Here is a 19,215-nt window from a genome sequence, read left to right on the forward strand (position 1 = left end):
GAAAGTCCCGCTACTCTCAATTACAGTCTTCATCCGCCTGCAATGATGATGAAGAGACTGAGATATTTAAGACCCATAAACGCTGATTTTTCAGGAGAGGGCCTTGAAGAGACAGGCACTGAAATGGAGTGTCTCAGAGAGAGTGTGAATACAGGTGTTCCAGCACAGACAGTAAGACAAAAATAAAGAGTTTTTTGGTCGTTAAAGCAAGTAAACATACTCTAGCAGTAACTCAGAATATAAGTATGAACCTGAAAAGGAGCATAATAGGTTCCCCTTTAATCAATCAACATTATCATCTCCCCTTCTGTTTTATGGTAGTTTAGATGTGGCAATGTGTTACAACAATGTGTCATTATTCTCCTAGGTAACACAGTTATGCAAAGCATCATGCAGGACACAGAGGTCATATGGCCCGGCTGTAATCAGCTGACAGCCAGCTGATTGGATCATCGGTCATCCATTTAAATATGGCCTCCTACTTACTGATCCCTGCTACACCAAGGATTCCACACACTGCTGCTGCTGCTGCTGCTGCTGCTGCTGCTGGCAAAGCTTTGCCTGTAACAGGTGTGGTTTGAGCCCAATTACAACACGCATGCTGCTTGTCTAATCCAGGGAGCATCTTTAGAGTGGAGTCTTCGGTGCCAAGCATAACTTTCCATTGTTGCAATAAATGATTAAATCTATAATGAGTGTGTTCCTGACTGAAATTATATCATCGATTTTGCTGCTACACATTAAAATTGACAGAATTATCAGCAGAACAGAGCACTGAATTAAAATACACAATTGTGTTTACTCAAACAAAGTCTTTTTTTGTATGAGCTCATTTCTACTCCCCCTGTAACAGCACAGAGGAAAGATTGTGAATAAAGTTGGCAGAGGAGGCTGGATACTTTGATGAGAGGAGATACTCTCATTATTTTAAATTTATGCCATATAAAGATAAGAATATTGCAGTAATATGAACTGGCCAGTGTGTGTGTGTGTCCAGGTCAGAATGACCCATCTACAGCAGCAAACTCAACAAAGCGCCTTGTTGAAGCGCTGAAAGAAAAAACATGTTATACTGATGGTCAAACAGCATCAGAAACCCCCTCCAACCACACACACAAAAAATCTAAATGTTCCCAAAAAGCAAAATGCTGCCCTAAATGTACATAAATGATGAAAATGACAGATTAATGAGACAACTGAGTCATGGTGATGTGTTACAATTATGTTATTCTCTCAATAAGTCACACACTTAGCATAACTTTCCACCAAATACATTACATGAATTGCTGTTACATATTTCATAAAATAAACAAGAAAAAGCACACTCAGTAGAGTGCAGATCTCTGCCAGGCGACCAGACGGCTGCCCGGTCTGATCCCAGTCATTTCTTCTGTATTTAAGGTAGAAGCACATATATCAGGGAAAATTGACCAAATCATTAAAATCTGCAAGTCTACAAAATCAGGCAGGCAAAACGCTTCGCTTGTAAAATATTTATGAAGCCGTGTGGCGGACAGAGCAAAATGCGGTGCAAGCATGGGTGCAGATCTCATGACAAGTTTGGGGGGGACACAATCAGTTGTGATTTTTTTTTTTTTTAATTGCACGCGTGCGAATCATACCCACAGAGCGCTTGAGATTGCCAGCATATTTTACGATCTCATAGAGGCTCATCACCATCACCAAGTCATTCAAAAAGCACTACACAGAGAATCATATGCCTACCTTTACTGTATATTTCTCTTAAACAGCCAATAGTACATGGAGCCCGCCATCACCCTTCTTTTCACTGCTTCGCTGTTAGTTAATGCTACTTCTAGTTTCAGGGTCTCAGGCATGTTATGTCAACTCACGTTCTCATCTCTCACCTCTCACAGATTCCCAATTCTCCTCATCATCTTCCCTTTCTCCCAGTATATGGGACTACAGTATACATCAGTGGATATGGATGATTATCAGAATATGAGCCCCTAATTGAGCTTGGTTAATCTAACTGATCATGTTTTTTACAGAGCCAGAAATGCTAGTATTAATACAGTTCTAAGAGCACAATAAATACTTACAAGTTACACAAGTTGACCCAACACAATCAGATTTATTTAAATAAATTCATTTTATTTTTACTTATAAAAATATTTGTTCCACAATTGTCATTTATTTTAGAATTGGGAATGTGGAGTCGGAAAATGCATTTGTTCAATTTCAATCATTTAGGCTATTTTGAATTGGGGGGCACAATTTGTGTTTTTCAGAAATTGGGGGGGACATGTCCCCCCGTCCCCCCCGGGATCTGCACCCATGGGTGCAAGCGATGGCAGTCGGTACACAGCACAGCTAGTCCCAGTAGAACTGTCCTTATGTGGACTTTCTTGCTCTGTATACTACGTATGCTACTACTATGCGCTACGTTGAGAAGCTTGACACAGCAGTGGTATCTGATGACCTGGTAACGGTCAGGATGATATGTTGGTTGAAATTCTAGTTTAATGTTGCTGGTTTTTGTTAGTATTCTCAATTTAACTGTATGAGATTTCTACCTTTTTTTTAATGTGAATATGTAAGCATGTTAACAAAAACTAATAATAATCTGTAGATGCTTCAGTTCAAAATGAGACCAAACCTTTCTATGGATGTCAGTTTTTGAGCCACAGCAAAGACCAAAATGTGTCCTGCAACAGACGGTAAAGGTTTTTGTTTTTAGTTGATTTCTGAAAAACTTGCATCACCCACTGGCCAGTGAGGAGGAGTGAGGAGTCTGGAGTCGATGACTGTATAAAACAGTCAATAAATAGGTTTTTCAACAATTGTGAATCACCGCAAATGAGAGTTCCTTGAGTATACAGGCATGAATGTGCACACAAAATAGGCTGATTGGTCAAGTAGTTTGTGGGATTAGCAGCCTGAAACACACACTCACACACACAAATGCTTACGCCTGACGGAGATGATCGTAAAATAATGTCATTATTTTGCATTAGCTCATTTCTTCCGTGCTATGCAACAGCCTCTGCACAATTTCCAGGCAGGAAGATTGTGAATAAAGTTGGCAGAGGAGGCTGGATGCTTTGATAAGTGTAGATGCTCTCATTATTTTGAATTTATATCATGCAAAGATAAGAATATTGCAGTAAAATGAAAAGATCCAGGTCAGAATGACCCGTCTACAGCAGCAAACTCCACAAAGCACCTTATCGAAGCACTGAAACAGAAAACTTGTTTGTGTTAAACTAATGGCAGAAGTCCACATCCCACTATGGAAAATGGTGAGAACGTCTGAGCTCCTGTGAAACAGGTTAAGATCAGTTTTCCAAATGTGCAGCAAATAACTCAGATCTAACTAAAGGGACTTGTGTCAGACGACATCTGACAACCTCTGAGAAGAGATTAATGCTGCGTTTTCATCCAAAGTAGTGTGTGGAGTATCATAAAATGTCTTTAGGTGGCTCTGACTCCAAATTTTAGTATCAATATAAACTGTTTTACAGAAAGTATTAATCTAAAATTGGCATAAATGTCAGTAATGGAGCTGCATCTGGCTTCATTGTTTTTTCAGAAAGGAAGCACTGACTCATTACTTTTGGACTTTCTTAATCACTGACTGGGCGTTCAGACTGTCAGAGGCGCAACAGTCAAAGAGTAGACCCTTTTTCCTGCTTTAAATGCAAATCATTAATCTGCCATGAGCCGTGTGATAACACCATCAGTCTGTAACGCGAGTGTGTACACATCTATGTGTGTTTAAGAGCTTTAAGTGCATGGAAACAAATAAGAGTCAGCCAAGTCTTTCAAGCCTTGCAGCCAAAAAGCATGCCCGTACCTATTTACTCTTTTCGCTGAGAATACAGCTTGAGAGAGGCGAGGTGAACACACACACACACACCCTTAAAAACACAAAGTGCTTCAGACAGACCACGCAGAGTTTATGACTGCAGCAATACTGTGCCACAGAAGCCGAAACAACACCACAAAGTTGAGTTGATAAGATGGTATTTGGCAGTGAAGTGATAATCCAGCACTGCCGGTCGCTGTGCGGTTTAAAGTGAGGGCAAAGTACTGACTGACATACAACAAGCAAATATGCATTAGCCAATCACAGCCAGGTTAAATGCAAACTGAAGGAGTGACACCTGAAAAGTTAAACTGTGTGTTGGCACAGAAGTGTGTGTGTGTGGCTGAACTCACCTGCTCAGTCTTGTCTGGGGCCACAAACACACACACACACATACACACACACACACAGCACAGATCACTGCTTGAACAGGTTTCATAAAAATAACCCGACACTATGATCCATGTCTTTCTCCCCCTCGAGGGGTTTGTAATCTTCTGAGGTCATATTTGCCTTATGACACCACTCTGTACAAGAGAGGTCATTACTCGCACATGATACATGAAAAGAATGAGACCAGTGTTCATGCTAATGGAAAAAAACCTACTTGGAGCAGCGCTGCAGGTCATATTGTGCACCAGAGTAGATGCATTGCTGCCTGTGTTATGTACTATAGGCCTCGAATGATTGATGTCAACTGCACCGCTTGTGTGTCTGTGTGGGAAATATGACCGGTCAAGTGCATGGCTATGCCTGGACAAACACGTCAACTGATTAGTTATTGGTCTCAGATGACTAGAGAAGATAAACAGAGGGCAGAGGGTGCAGCACTTTAATGCACTTGAAACACAAGAGCTATCACACACACACGTGAATGGAGGCCTGCGAACAGATACACATACAAGGGTGGAGTGATTTGCAACTACCTGAGATTTTTGTGTTTGCAAAAGGTGGGCACGTCGTGTCTTATTTGAGCAGGAGGTGAAGGATCTTTACCCGCCTTCTTTCTGTCTCCATCCTTTTTTACTTCCACCTTTCCCTTTGGGGGTGGGTGGTGTTTTGATTAAAACATTAATCAACTTTGTGGCAGACATTTGTTGAAGTGAAGCCACAACTTTGTGATGAAAGCGGTGTTTTCTTTTAAACTTCATAAATAATAACTGCTGTCATTGCTTTTAGCCCACGGTTATAAAGCTAGAGTCACTAAACACTGCTACGCCTACTGCTTTACACACTTGTAAGGCAGCTATTACTTTAACTTGCTTTTTTGGTAGGGTTAAAGTTTTTTTTTTTTTTAATGAAAAGCGGCCAATACACTGATATATTTTGAAAAAACATACTTTTTTTTTTTTTTTTTTTTTTACATATTTGATTCACTGTGTTAGCCAGAAACAGACATTCCAGTTTGGTTATTTCATAAATTAATAAATTCAAAAATTCTCAATTGATTTTGATTAAAAAAAAAATCACTATTATCACGATATAAACCTCAGTATCTCAATAAAAAAAATCACATATACATACATCACCCAACTGACAAGTTGTGTGTGCAAGCAGATTGCAACCATGACCATGAATATCCAGGAAAAGTCACACAAAAATCAACAACTGCATGCTTAAGATCCAAATTTAAAACTCAAATCTGATAATAAACATAAGGGATTTTTAATAATTACAATTATAATTTAAAGTACAAGATAATGCTCAGAGTCTAGGCCAGGATTGCCTGCGTACAGCTCTCACCTCTGACGTTACAAACGTGAGGTGGCCGAGCCGAAATGACGGCAGCTAACAGTGCTAACCATGCTAATGGCGCTAACAGTGCTAAAGCCTGTTTTTTGGTCGACACTTCTGATAAGTGTGGCTCGACAGAAATTTAACAATCACATGTTGTTTTCAACTGTCTCCATGGTAACCAAAGATCACCTGTGTTTTTTTATAGTCCGAGTCCATTTGCATCGGAGTATGTCTGAGTCTAGCCTAGTGAAGTGTAATCTGCACGGACAGCTGTTTAAATCACACAGATATCACGCTGTATACATGTTTTTTAACTTATCAGCTATGTATTCAGCGATTAATCAGCAGCCAATTCCCCTAACTCGCTGCAGGTGACTGTGAGATAAAATCAGTGAATCATTTAATACAGATACTGTGGATTACTTCCTGTGGAGCTGACATGAAAAATATTTTGGTTCAGTAAATGTCTGCTGTAAGTCAGGCTGGTGAAGCTAGTTTGACTGGCTACTGTCCCCTCAGCTCCGCATGAGCTGCTGCTGACACGCAGCTGCTTCTGTGATCAGAGACGCTGAATGCGGGTCAGAGTCGGTGTGGATTGAAAACTAGTATCTCCATGGCAACGATAGTAACAATACAACTTACACTGCTCAAGAAAATATGAAGTTGTTCATGACATAGTAGAGACTCCAGATGCGCAATATAAGAAAAAAAGTTTGAGCGATAGTTTTTTCTTTCAAAGATACACCATTTGAGTTGAGCATCACTCATCAGAAGTGTTGAGCGCTTAACACTGCTAACAACTGCAACAGTGGTGACATCGCTAACATTATTTAACTGGTGGGGAATCAGAGGGTAGGTGTTATGCCTCCATTATAATGCCATCCCAACACAGGGGCGGTAAAGCGTCATCAGCAGTAACCATCAGCAGTAACCAACGAAAAAGAGAGCCCAGTCTCACTCTTAAGTCGACGAAATCCAGCGCTAGGGCAGTGATATGCGGTGTTAGAAACCAACAAAAAAAAGGCGTCCTTTAACATCGGCATGATACGCTGCCAGTTGCCATTACAGTTTAATGGTGCCCGGCGGCGTCAGGGGGAAAGTTGAGCTGGTGAAGTCTGACTGGGGCAGGCGGGAGGTGTGGTGGACGGGTCCAACAAACACAGACTTTCATCCGAGAGAGAGGTGTTTGTGTCCTGTAAGATTCTAAAGCCAAACCTTGTTCTTTTTTCCAAAACCTAACCACGTGTGTTTATTGTTGAAGGAAAAAAAAATGTCTATTTGCGTTGTTGTACTGACATAGTGCTTTTATTTTGAAAGAGACTGCATGTAAACGGTAAATTTCCTGTGACATCGGAAGTGTATTTCAAAAGAAGACAATGCAGGAAACAGGCAGAACTTGACACGGCGTCCCAGAACGTCAACAACCAACACACCCAGGGTACCTTTCATGCCATATCTGGACGTGGAAGGCAGCGATTAGCTAGACAGTGGGACATAAATTGAGGGACTCTCATGCACGGGGCCGGCCCGGCTACGAAAACAAAGAACACAGAAGTTCAGATTACAAAACACACACAGGCAGTGTGACTTCATTCTCTGCTTAGGACACCATTACTCTACCACTCCACTATATCTTTACATAGCAAATGCCAAATACTAAATTAATGTTCTGAATGTTGTATAGCACATTTAAAGACAGTGGCGCAATTTATAAATTCTGATCCCGTGTGTCTTTGTGTATTGTTAACTTATCTCTTGTATCTCCTTTTCTTTCTTCTCCCCATAAAATGTTGACATATTGTATATTTAATGAGGTCGTTCAGTCCTCAGGTCGTTATCTCTCTACAACTCCACAGTGCGTGGTATTTGCAAAGCCGAGGATGTGATGTAAATCTCTCTCGTAAATATACATCACCCACACTTCTATGTAGTTTCATTTGTAAATAACTGATATTAGAGTATCTAAAGGCACTCTAAGTATGGAAATTATATATCATATATCATAGTTTTTGTTTAGTCAGAATCACAATGTGAAAGGGGTTAACATCATTCATCCCTAATTCCTTCCCTTCTCTGTATCTCTGCTCACCCATCTGTTCCATTGTGTTTTTATGGCCCTCATTACACATGTTAAGGGTACGCTGCAAACACACCATTTCACAACTCCGCCTATGAAAGAGCCGGGAGCGGATGGACGGGCGGAGAGAAAGAGAGTGGGTGAAAAAAAGGAAGAAAGCAAGAAAGACTGAATGGCTAGAAAGACATTTTTCAAGATTGTTTTTACAGCTCAGATAAGCCCTTTACCTGGATGTATTCTTAATGAGTAAGGACTGCAACAAACACACACACACATACGCACATGTGGTCACACATATAGTGGAGGAAAGACATTGGTCATGACCCCGAACTGCACTCCTCCCAAATGAATAGCCGTTGCTCTGGCGCCAAAGGTATAAACTGGCAACACCTTTTCCTACCTCTGCACTTTCAACACAAACCTATTCCTCACTCACCACGCTCATTGAAAACCAACACCACTTTGACAAACACGCAGTCACGTCTCTGTACTCTTCAAAATGCAAACACAAGCCCGAATCACATCACATAAAAGTGTTTTCAAACTCCGGCTTAGACAGGATACCACAGCAGTCTATAAAACAACACTGGTGTGGCAGATAAGGATCGGCCTTTCTTATTGAGAGGCTGTTAAAACCCACGGAGTCAGTTAAATAGTCCATGGAGCTTTATGGGTTGAAACTCCCCCGGGAAACATGTAGTTACTGTATGTCAGAGGTGAACAACTGAGCGAGTGAGCGGCTGTGTGTATGAGCATGTTGAGAAATGTGAGAAAGAGTAAACAAACGTCACTCGAGACTGAAGCAATAAGCATAGGACGGCGGTTATGCTTTAACGTGCATCTGACTGTATGCATGAAAGCATTGAGCTTAAAAGTTATGTCTTTTACCGCCTCTATCTCATCACTTTTGCAATGCAGTTCTGAACTATCATGTTTAATAAAGCTGATCAAACTGAAATCTTATTTATGAATAGTGACTATCTTGAACACTACTTTGCTATAAGTGATAGAAAGAGTTTGTATGCTGCCAGAAACAACTCTCACATGCACCAACACACAGAGTATCCTGCTAATTCTGTGCTCCAGTAAGCTCTCTGAACAGATATGACTCACTAACACTTCAATTGTTCGCGATAAAACATTCATTCATGTCATGACAGGACAAGGTTACTCCTGCCAAACAGCACAGTTACTATCTCCTGCGTGGGCTCTTTGGGCTACTGAGGTGAAGCGATTTCTACATCTCTTCTTTTTTGCCTTCAGGTTAAAGAGATGCCTGTGCAATAAACTTGAATTTAAGGTCACTTAAAAGTTTAAGGCGTCTCAATTAAAGGTCAAGTGTGTAGGAGTGTGTTTTCTTTAATGTATAATCACCTGAAATTAGGAATCACTGTGATTTTGTTACCTTTGAAAAGTAATTTATTTCTACATAAGGAGCAGGTCCTCACCCATGGAGACTGCAATGTTGCACCGCCATGTTTCTACAGTAGCCCAGAACAGACAAACCAAACACTGACGCTAGAAAGGGTTTTGGTGTTTTTGCACCGGCCACCGTAGTTAGCAGCCCCTCTGCAACAAGCAGTGTCAGAAAAACATGATTTTTATTTTCTTTTACCAGTTTTTATTTCCTGTTCTGTTTGTTTTAGAGAGGAGGAGACCTCTCCAGATAATTCGGCTGCCAGTGAAAAACTCCTGAATGTCCGGATCTTAAGTTATCCGAGAAAAACGATTAGCTAACATTAACAAATGCTAGGCTAATGGCCTAGCTCCGACATGCCAAACAGCATCGGAGAACAACTGATTTGTAACATCAAACTGCTTTATTTGGTGTTTTTAAAAGTGTAAATCAGTGAGTCCGTTTGTTTTGGAGAGGAGGAGACCTCTGTGGATAATTCAGCTCATGGTGAAAACCTCCTGAGTGTCCGGATCTTAAGCCATCAGAGAAAAAGATTAGCTAACATTAACAAATGCTAGGCTAATGGCCCGGCTCCGACATGCCAAACAGCATCGAAAAACACTGATTTGTAACATGAAGCTGCTTTACTTGGTGTTTTTACTAGTGTAAATCACTGGGTCCGTTTGTTTTGGAGAGGAGGAGACCTCTGTGGATAATTCGGCTCATGGTGAAAACCTCCTGAACATCTGGATCTGAAATAAGGTGAGCACACACATTATAGAAACGTGAGCACATACAGCAGGCGCTGGATGAGCAGCCCATCTGCGACATGCCAAAAAGCTTAGAAGTGACACTGATTTGTTACATTACACTGCTTTATTCAGTGTTTTTACCAGTTTTAATCACCTGGTCCATATGTTCTGGAGAGGAGGAGATTTCTGCAGATAATTCAGCTACCAATAAAAACCTCCTAATTGATGAACATGGTTGAAATCTGCGATCCTCGCTGCCAGACACCACTGAATCTCCTTAAATCTTACACACTGCTTATTTAATACATCTATTTGAAATGGCTAAATACATGTACGTGTGCTTGTCTATGCACTTTATCATTCTAATACCCATGTCTAGCTGTCAGTGCACATGTTCCACCACACATCAGAACCTCTCTGAGCCTGCCATTATCTTTTTACAGGCTCTCTCCTGGCCTCAGGCCTACAGTACAGACAGTCTGTTGTATCAGTTGACACCCCCAGCAGCAGCAGCAGCAGCAGCAGCAGCAGCCAGCATCACAGAGCCGCATTCTTGGCTGCAGATAATAAACACAGAGCGGAGTGGACACTTCAGAGCAGGCTCCACACGGCTGAGAGGGGAGGACCATACACAGCAAAGACAAGACATAGACTGTAGGTCTCCTGCAATCAGGGGAAGTCCACATTCCACAGTATATCAGTGACACTGTGGTACAAACACTATGGAGTGTAGTGTAGTACAAAGTAGAAGTGATGGATATATGCATTCAGGCCTTTTGCACAACCAGATAAATATCAGTTGGACAAATGGCCAAACTTCACTGAGTATGAAATAGAGTAGGGTTTCCACAGAAATACAGGACAAAGTGGACGAATTGGGTTCGGCACTACAGCCGTTGTCATCAACAAGAGGTTGGCACTGTGGAGGAGTGTGGGGTGGATTTACCTGAGAAGCTGAGGACACTATCGGCAGACAGCCTGTCCTTAATTAACTTCAAGCCTGCATAAAATGTCAACAGGTGAATGGTGACGTCTGTTGCAAAATTTGGAATTTTAAGATGGGGGTCTATGGGAATCCACTGGCTTCTGGAGCCTCCAGTGGCCATTCAAAGAACTGCAGTTTTTCAGTGTTGGCTTAATTTTTCGGATCCGGAGGTTGCCGCTTGGTTTACAGACACCCCCAATCAATTTCAAGCAATTTTCAATACAGCTGGGCAATATGGAGAAAATCAAATGTCACAATATTTCTGACCAAATATCTCAGTATCGATTTTGTAGGGTTGATTGTTGGTGCTTTTAAAAAATAGAACAGTCTGGTAAGTTCAGAAAATTATATCACTTCTCTGTCATTCAGCCTTCAAATCCAGGAAAAGACAACACAAAATCTAAGACGATTCCTGGTCTACATCACGATTTCGAGATAATACTGATATATTGCCTGGCCCTAATTTTCAGTATAAAAGGCACAAGATCTGCGGTGGGTATAATCTATCACGGAGAACATGGTATTGATGCAAAACAGCCAGTATACTTTGCTCCTCCTCATCCATCCATCCATCCATCCATCCATCCATCCATCCATTTTCATCCGCTTATTCGGGGCTGGGTTGAGGTGGCAGCAGGTCAAGAAAGACACCCCATATGTCCCTCTCCTGAGTAACACTTTCCAGCTCCTCCTGGGGGACCCCAAGGTGTTCCCAGGCCAGATGAGATATGTAATCCCTCCAGCGTGTTCTGGGTCTGGGGCCTCCTACCAGTGGGACGTGCCCAGGACTCCTCCAATGGGAGGCGCCCAGTAGGCATCCTGATCAGATGCCCGAACCACCTCAACTGACCCCTTTAAACACGAAGGAGCAGCGGCTCTACTCCGAGCTCCCTCTGGATGTCTGAGCTCCTCACCCTATCTCTAAGGCTGAGCCCAGCCACCTTTCTGAGGAAACTTATTTCGGCCGCTTGTATCTGCAATCTCATACTTTTGGTCACCACCCAGAGCTCATGACCATAGGTGAGGGTTGGGACGTAGATGGACCAGTAAATCGAAAGCCTTGCCCTCTGGCGCCGCTCCCTCTTCACCACAACGGTCCGGTGCAGAGGACTTTACACTTAACAAGAGCAAAGTGTAAGATTTAAGTTTGACAACTCCAAACTATTAGACTACTTTGAGCTGATGCAACCCAGTGCTGGTGTGTTTTGTGTCCTCATGCTTTCCTGTCTGGCTTCTGATACTGTTTTTCAAAGTCCCAAAGTCAGACCTTTAGCTCCATGACACCACCATTACAGATCACACTAGATTACTGTACGTGCATGTCCACGTGTTCAAATACCTTATTAGTCCATTATTCACAGGCCTCTAGGAAGCCAAATTGAGGGTTAGACCATCCTCGGCATGCTCTGCTAGATGACAGGGCAAATATGTCTCAACACAGTTTATAGCTTGACTTTCATGTTACCATCCAACAATAGCTTTAGGCTCTGAATCAAAGCTTCGCTGACTCTCCAGTATAAACAGGCTAAAAGCCATAATGCAACGCGGAGTGAGGCATTTGTCACACAGGTACAAGAAGTGGAATTAGGTGTGTGTGTGTGTGTGTGTTTTGAGTAGCACATAAAAGCACATACCAGGAGGAGTGTACTTGGAAAATAATGACTCTGTGTGTGTGTTGGAGTGGGCTGTTATTCATACAGGTTACTCATTGATCCAGACGACTTGAGGGAGTGGCGTACAAGGCAGGGATCGGCTCCACGAGCAGCTGCGAGGGGTTGCATGAGTGAATGCAGACACACACACGTATATACAACCTCCCCCGAAACGACATGTACACACATTTCCATACGTACGGTCTAAAACTAAAATTTAAGATGTGCCAGCAATCATTCTGCTTGTGTGTGTCAGGGTATTTGCGTACAAAACATACACATGCTGACATGCAGGTCGACCCTCCTCTCTCAAAGTCACCCCTCCTCATCTCCGATGCTTGTCTAAACACCCCTACACGTTAGAGAGGAGGGCCTTTCACAACACATCAGACTACACACACACTTTGTTATTAGACAATTCCCCGTGTGGAGCTCCAACAAAGAATGTGACAGCTCCACACACGTCGCACGACAGAGGGAGAACACACACACACACACACACACACACGGGGAGGAGAGGCGGCATGACCCAACATGCACTTGGCTCCAATGGAAAACCGTCGGACGCTTCATCACACAAAGACTCAGGGAAGAAGAGCCGGGAAAGCCGGCATTCCGCGGGATAGGGTTGTGTACACTGGACTGAGCTGGAGCTTAAAGGGAGAGAGGGGAAGGAGGGCAAGGAGGCTCGGAGGATGATGGAAGTGGTTGTAAGGAGTGCTGGAGAAAAAGGAGAAGGTGGAGGAGAAGAGGGACAAAGGAAGGAGGGAAGAAGGAGATGGAGGGATGTCACAGGGGTCAGTCAGGACATATGTAGTAGTGATGGACTGTTTGTGGCAGCCCTAGTGGTTAGTGAGTCTTCGTTCAATCAGACAGTCTCAAGGCATCAAACATTTCTCTGCTGAAGGGTTTTTGAGCAAACACTCCAACCCAATCCCCAGAGGAAAATGCTCGACCTATACGTTTCTGCAAACCATATATACATTACATTTGCATGTTTCACACGGATCCTAAAAATGTCTCTAAACTGACACAATATATAAGCTGAGTTTTGTTATCAGGAGGTGGAGGGGATGGTGGATGGCGTGTCACATCAGCAAGGTGCCTGCCAAGCTGCAGACCCAGGTCCTAAGGAAGTGCACCAGGCTTTGAAGCCAATTTTACAACTTCCAGGTCCGTCATGTGATGCTATGTCACCCAAAAAGACTTTTTCTCATAGACTTACATTGAGAAAAAGGCATCTGTGAATCAGTGGATACATTTTTATGTGCACTACAACCTCAGCGAAATGCTTCCTTTCACTATTAGAATTTGAGCCATTCTGTTTGACAACATTTCTAAAGTCTAAAAGAGCCACACGACCAAATATCCCATTTCAAGTTAGCATAGGGCTTGATCGGAAATTAGCTGCTTAGCTCACAAAAGTCTATAGTGAGCTTGCTCTATGGGCCCAACGATGCAAGAGACAGCAATTTCACACTGCAGACTTTTTTGTCTTCATGTGCTTTTGGGCAACTTTTAAAGGAATGGGCCCCGCGTTGGACACTCTGTATCCAGTTCTCTTTATACATTCATGTGCAGACCACTGCAGACTACTGTTTAAAACCAACAATACCGATGGTATTTCCACTGATGTTTGTGGCACTGAACCAAAGTGTTTTTAGCAGCACACTGAGGGGTTTCCCAGCTGCTATGAGCTACCGAACCTGGGTGTTTTTTAGCAACCTATCCCTGATTTTCCTGCAATCTTTGTGCCACCAAATCTGGTTGTTTTAGGCCAAAATATCCTATTTTCCTGACCACAACCAAGGGATTTTTGTGCCTAAAACTAACCATACCTTCACTACAGCATTGTTGAGAAACATAAAGTTTCAGCGTATCTACTACAAAATAACGTACAAGCATAATGTATCGTGCAAAAACATACAAAACAAGCATTTTTTCTGGTGATCGGGGTGCACATTCGACTTTACCAGCACTATCAGTATAACTAGTGGTGTAGTGGTAGTTGATGAAGTAGGTGTACTACTAGGTAGATGGGTAGGTTACTAAGGATGAAGTGGGTATATTTTCCTATATATTCCACTGACTTTTTGGCTGATACGTGGGTACGCTGTAAGAAAAACAGGTATGTTGATACCTCATACACCTGTGTTTACCCTTCACTACACCACTGAGTCTATTTTCAATATGGTCTTTCAGAGATCTTTGATAAACTGTTAGCTGTCTAACACCAGGTTAGGATAATCTCTGCCTACTATAAGACAGAATTTCGTAATAACCACAATCAGATCCAGCCAGTCAGTCCCAGAATAAAGCTTGCATAGATCTGATGCATAAATCAACTCACTCTTCAGGGTATTAGTGGGGAGGAGTGAATGAACTGCACCATAAAACTGCCAGTCAAAACAGATTAACAACCTAGCCGCCCCATGGTTTGAGCAAACACTATGGCATTGTGATATTTTAGTCTTGTTCTGCTACCAACTACAAATGAATCCTGCACAACCTGTGTGAACTCAATGTTTCCTCTGTTTCGGTGCCAATCTAGATAAAGACACCAGCAGCATGCAGGACACCAGTCAAGTGGTACATTTACATTTTTTATTCTTCAAGGCATAAAAGAAACATTTTGCCTGAAGACTTTTAGAAGAATGAGCTCAGCTCTCTGTGCTGCCTTTCTGTCATGATGCCACATGTGTGAGGCCACAATCAGAAGATTTACAACCACACCCACAGATCCATGAGTGGGCCCTTTTCTTTTTTGCAAAGGGGGAACTAAAAATAAGAGCAGATTGAAATGTTCACATCTGTGGAGGACCAGTACTGCTGTTAAACATTTACCTGACATTTCCCTGTCTCTATGTCTAGCCTTCTGTCACATGGGCACACTCATGAACGCACACACCACACCGTTGGAGCGTATTCCTAAATTCAGGCTGATCATATCTGAACAGAAAACACACGTCACGTTAGAACAGGCTTACCTGGATATGTATATTTCTTCATGGCTGTAGATGTGTCCTGTCTCAGTGGTGTTTGAATATGAAGATCTCAACAGCTGAGTCGCTCCGGTTCCTCAGTGTCAATGGCACGTTTGCATCCGTAACTTTTCCAGGTTGTTTCTTTTCGCGCGCTCCTCTCTTTCCACTCTTCCCACTCTTCCCACTGCCACTCCTGGACGATAAGCTCTCCAAACGCACCTGTGCGCAGGTAAAGTCACTGCTTATTGAACTTCCTGGACTTAATCCCGACTTAATTTCCACCGCGAACCACTTGGGGAGACAGTCTGTTGGGAATGGATACAATCACACCTGCGCTCCTGGCGCACGCCCAGTCCAGGAGCGGGAGTGGTTTACTGTAACTGTGGGGGCTTTCACGTATCAAAGCTCAGAGGTGGAATAAAGGCGTTAAAATAATAGTTGCTATGGGCTTGTGGTTTCAGGAGAACTATCTGAAGCAAATTAATAAATTGGACATCATCCTGAAATTAAAGTCTGATCTGTGGTGCAACATTTAAAGCAGTCATCCAACAGATTATAATGATCCTTTAAAAAAGGCAAATACAAAATAACTCTCCCTCTCTTAGTGTGTATTTATATGATGTAATTTTTCAAGGAGCTCGTGCCTCACCCACACACCACCACATGTGTACCATGTAGGCCACTTGTGTGTATGTGTGCGTGTTTGGTGTGGGGCAATGTGTTTGTAGTATAAACTTTGTGGCTGTGTGCAGCCACCTGTTTAGATATTCAACTGTGCCCACAGCCTTTAACCTTATTTAAATTCCACATGTCAGACTGTGGCAACCTGCTTCATGTTCATAAGAACTGAATTCACATCTTGTCATGAGGAGCTGCAGGTCCGAGAGCTGTGGAGACCTCTTGTGGCTGCTGCCTGGTCCTGCAGCTCAGACACAGCAGATATCTGTGTTATCCATCATGTATGGTTGCCTCTAACATCCCATCTTTCTCTGGGGTGTCATTAGTGGGCTTAAAGTAGGGCTGCAATGGTGTGAGATTTTCACAGTATGATAACCGTCTCAGAAAATAGCTCAGTTTTGCGGTATCATGGTATTACAGAATTTATATTATTGTCTAAGCTTAAAGGGCAGCATGGTGGTGCAGTGGGTAGCATTGTTGCCTCACAGCAAGAGGGTCAGGTTAATTTGTGACTCTAAATTGACTTTAAGTGTGAATGTGCGCTTGAATTGATGTTTGTCTCTATGTGTCAGCCCTGTGATAGTCTGACAACCTGTCTAGAGTGTACCCCGCCCTTTGCCAAATGTTAGCTGGGATAGGCTCCAGCCCCCCATTACAGAAAATGAATGAACAAATGACCTTTAAAGGAATGAAAATTGAAGGGTTGTTTTTGGTTGAACAAACATTTTGTCACTAGCACTAAAACCCAAGCCCATTTAGTTAATGGGGGTATGTGTAAAAGGTTTCCCCTTTAAAAAATAACTCAAAGAAAGGGGAGATTCTCCATCTAGTTGCATTTTTTTTTCAATACCGTAGATAAATAAATGGACACACTATGATAACCATCGACTTAAATATCACAGTATACCTTGAAACTGGTGTATGGCTGCAACTGTAGCTTAGTCTAACATTACTATACAAGACTTCACATTTAAAGGTCCAGTGTGTAGGATTGAGGGTGTTATATTGGCAGAAACTGAATATAATATTCCTAGGTATGCTTTCATCAGTTTATAATCACCTGAAAACAAAATTTGTTGTGTTTTCGTTACCTTTCCATGGACATATGAAGAGAATTGGATAAAGCGTTGGAAGCCAGGCCCTGTTAATTTCTATGACAGCTGTTTGGTGGTGCATGGAGCAAAATAGATGTGAATTTCCAGGTATACAATTACCCAAGGTCTTCCGCATCGTTGGGTCCATAGAGCAAGCGCACCACAAATTTTGTGAGCCAAGAAGCTAATGTCCGTCAGCTGAGCAGCTAACTTCCTGTTTGTCCCTCCGCTGACTTGACTGGGGATAAGATCATCTGATTGAGCAGCTCTTCCAGACTGTAGAAATGTTATCGGACCGAATGGATCAACTCAAGATAGTGAAACAAGTAATTTTCGCAGGGGGTTATGACCATAGCCTTCATAAAATAATGGATAGCTACCGTGACATCACCATTGGTTCGTGTTGTGTGCGTTCATGTTGTTTCTATGGTAGCCTAAAACGGACAAACTAGGCACTGGTACTAGATAGGGCCATTAGCATTTTTGCATCGGCCACTGTAATACTAATACATGCTTAGCACGCCAAATAAGATTCAGCTGGTTGCAATCTACAACCTGCCCCACTAGATGCCTCTAAGTCCTACACACTAGAACTTTACTGACAGATGACTAGGAAGTATTTTCCCTCATTAAAGCTTCAACAACCAACTGTATGAGTGTGTCACTAACTTGGGGGAAAAAACGTTTTTTCAGAGCCTGTTTGTCAGTAGCTTCATTAACTAAGTAAAGAGAACTTGCTGATGAGTCACACAGTGTCAAAGAAAAACATCAGCAGTGACAGCTGTGGGTGGACCGGCAAGCTGTTTGACCCAGAAAAAAACCTGTAAGCAAGAGGTTAAATCAGATAGCGGTAGTATCAGTTAAATTTATAGGCATGCATTTTTATCAGATGAGCTTTTACTGTCAGTGATTCTGTCATTGTTTCAGTATATACAGACACGGATTTAGCACCTTAAGGCAAGATTATGCAACTTATGTGGAACAACTGCAACCCACAAGAAGCAATTATGGAAATTTTTGAATGCTAAAATGCTGCCTAAAAGTGACAAAGACTTACGAAGACCGTAAACTGACTCAGCTATAGAGAACTATTGTTTTCTAACATTAGCTTTCATTAGATGCTGATCATATTAGACCAAATAAGGCGTTAGCAGCAAAACCCCTGCATGTATGGAATTAAATTAAGTGGGATTTAATTGCTTAGGACCTTACCTTTTGATTTTGTAAGAGAAATAATGTGTTTCTCCATTTTTTTAAAAATCACTAAGTGTCAGTTTTAATGTGGGTTTGCAAGGGAAGTGACACAAAAATAGTCAAGTGAGTCATGTTGGTTCTCAGAAACCAGATACATTTGCATGTTGTGCATGGACCACAGAGAGATTTATCATTTCTTTGTTGCTGTGAAAGGCTGACGCAGCTCTGTTGTGCTGAAGATTGGAGGCTTTGGGCTCATTAAATCAATCTGAGAATGAAAGAATAACTTCAGCAACCACTCTCAGAGGCCTCTACCCACAGGGACTGAGTACTGAGTGGTTGGATAAGCATCAAAAACGTAAAAAAAAAACAAAAAACCCCAAAACAAAACATGCACCTGCACAAGAAAATTAGAAAAATATCATGCCATCTTTAAAAAGTCTTTAATTCATGTTTGAGTTCTGTAATGCTTCAAATGTGGGATGCTCTGGATCACAACATCAGCGTGACCCTCTGCTTGCCAGCAGCAGCCAGAAACCTCATCAGACTCTTCTGCAGGAACGCGATAATAACCCATAACTGCTGATTCAGAGGCTCAGCGTCTCTGTATTCCAGATGTATCACACAGTGGTGGCTGCAAGAAGTAGCCACATGACTCTATGACTCCAGGTTCCCATCTCCCAGTGCACCCAATGCACGATTACTAAGTTATCTAACTATTGCTGAGTGAAACCTAGAAACCACTAAAAATCTGAAACATGCCGAGGTAGAGGTGTTCAGACTTTTACTCACTGCATTTATCCAGCCAACTAAACTGTCTTACATTGCGAGACAAGC

General features: G+C 42.3%; 2 protein-coding genes across 2 annotated transcripts in view; one reads left to right on the forward strand and one right to left on the reverse strand.

The window, feature by feature from the left end:
• Positions 1 to 15,719, reverse strand: part of LOC126404882 (septin-9-like) — a 115,616-nt gene extending 99,897 nt beyond the window's left edge. Inside the window, exon 1 of the mRNA XM_050068259.1 lies at positions 15,416 to 15,719. Within this exon, the coding sequence (XP_049924216.1) occupies positions 15,416 to 15,437 (22 nt within the window). The 5' untranslated portion in view covers positions 15,438 to 15,719. The remainder of the gene's footprint in view (positions 1 to 15,415) is intronic.
• The window catches only part of LOC126404884 (uncharacterized), a 107,305-nt gene that overhangs the window by 65,965 nt on the left and 22,125 nt on the right, over positions 1 to 19,215 (forward strand). The window lies entirely within an intron of this gene.

This window comes from Epinephelus moara, chromosome 18 (assembly GCF_006386435.1).
Source record: "Epinephelus moara isolate mb chromosome 18, YSFRI_EMoa_1.0, whole genome shotgun sequence".
Classification (NCBI taxonomy): Eukaryota; Metazoa; Chordata; class Actinopteri; order Perciformes; family Serranidae; genus Epinephelus; species Epinephelus moara.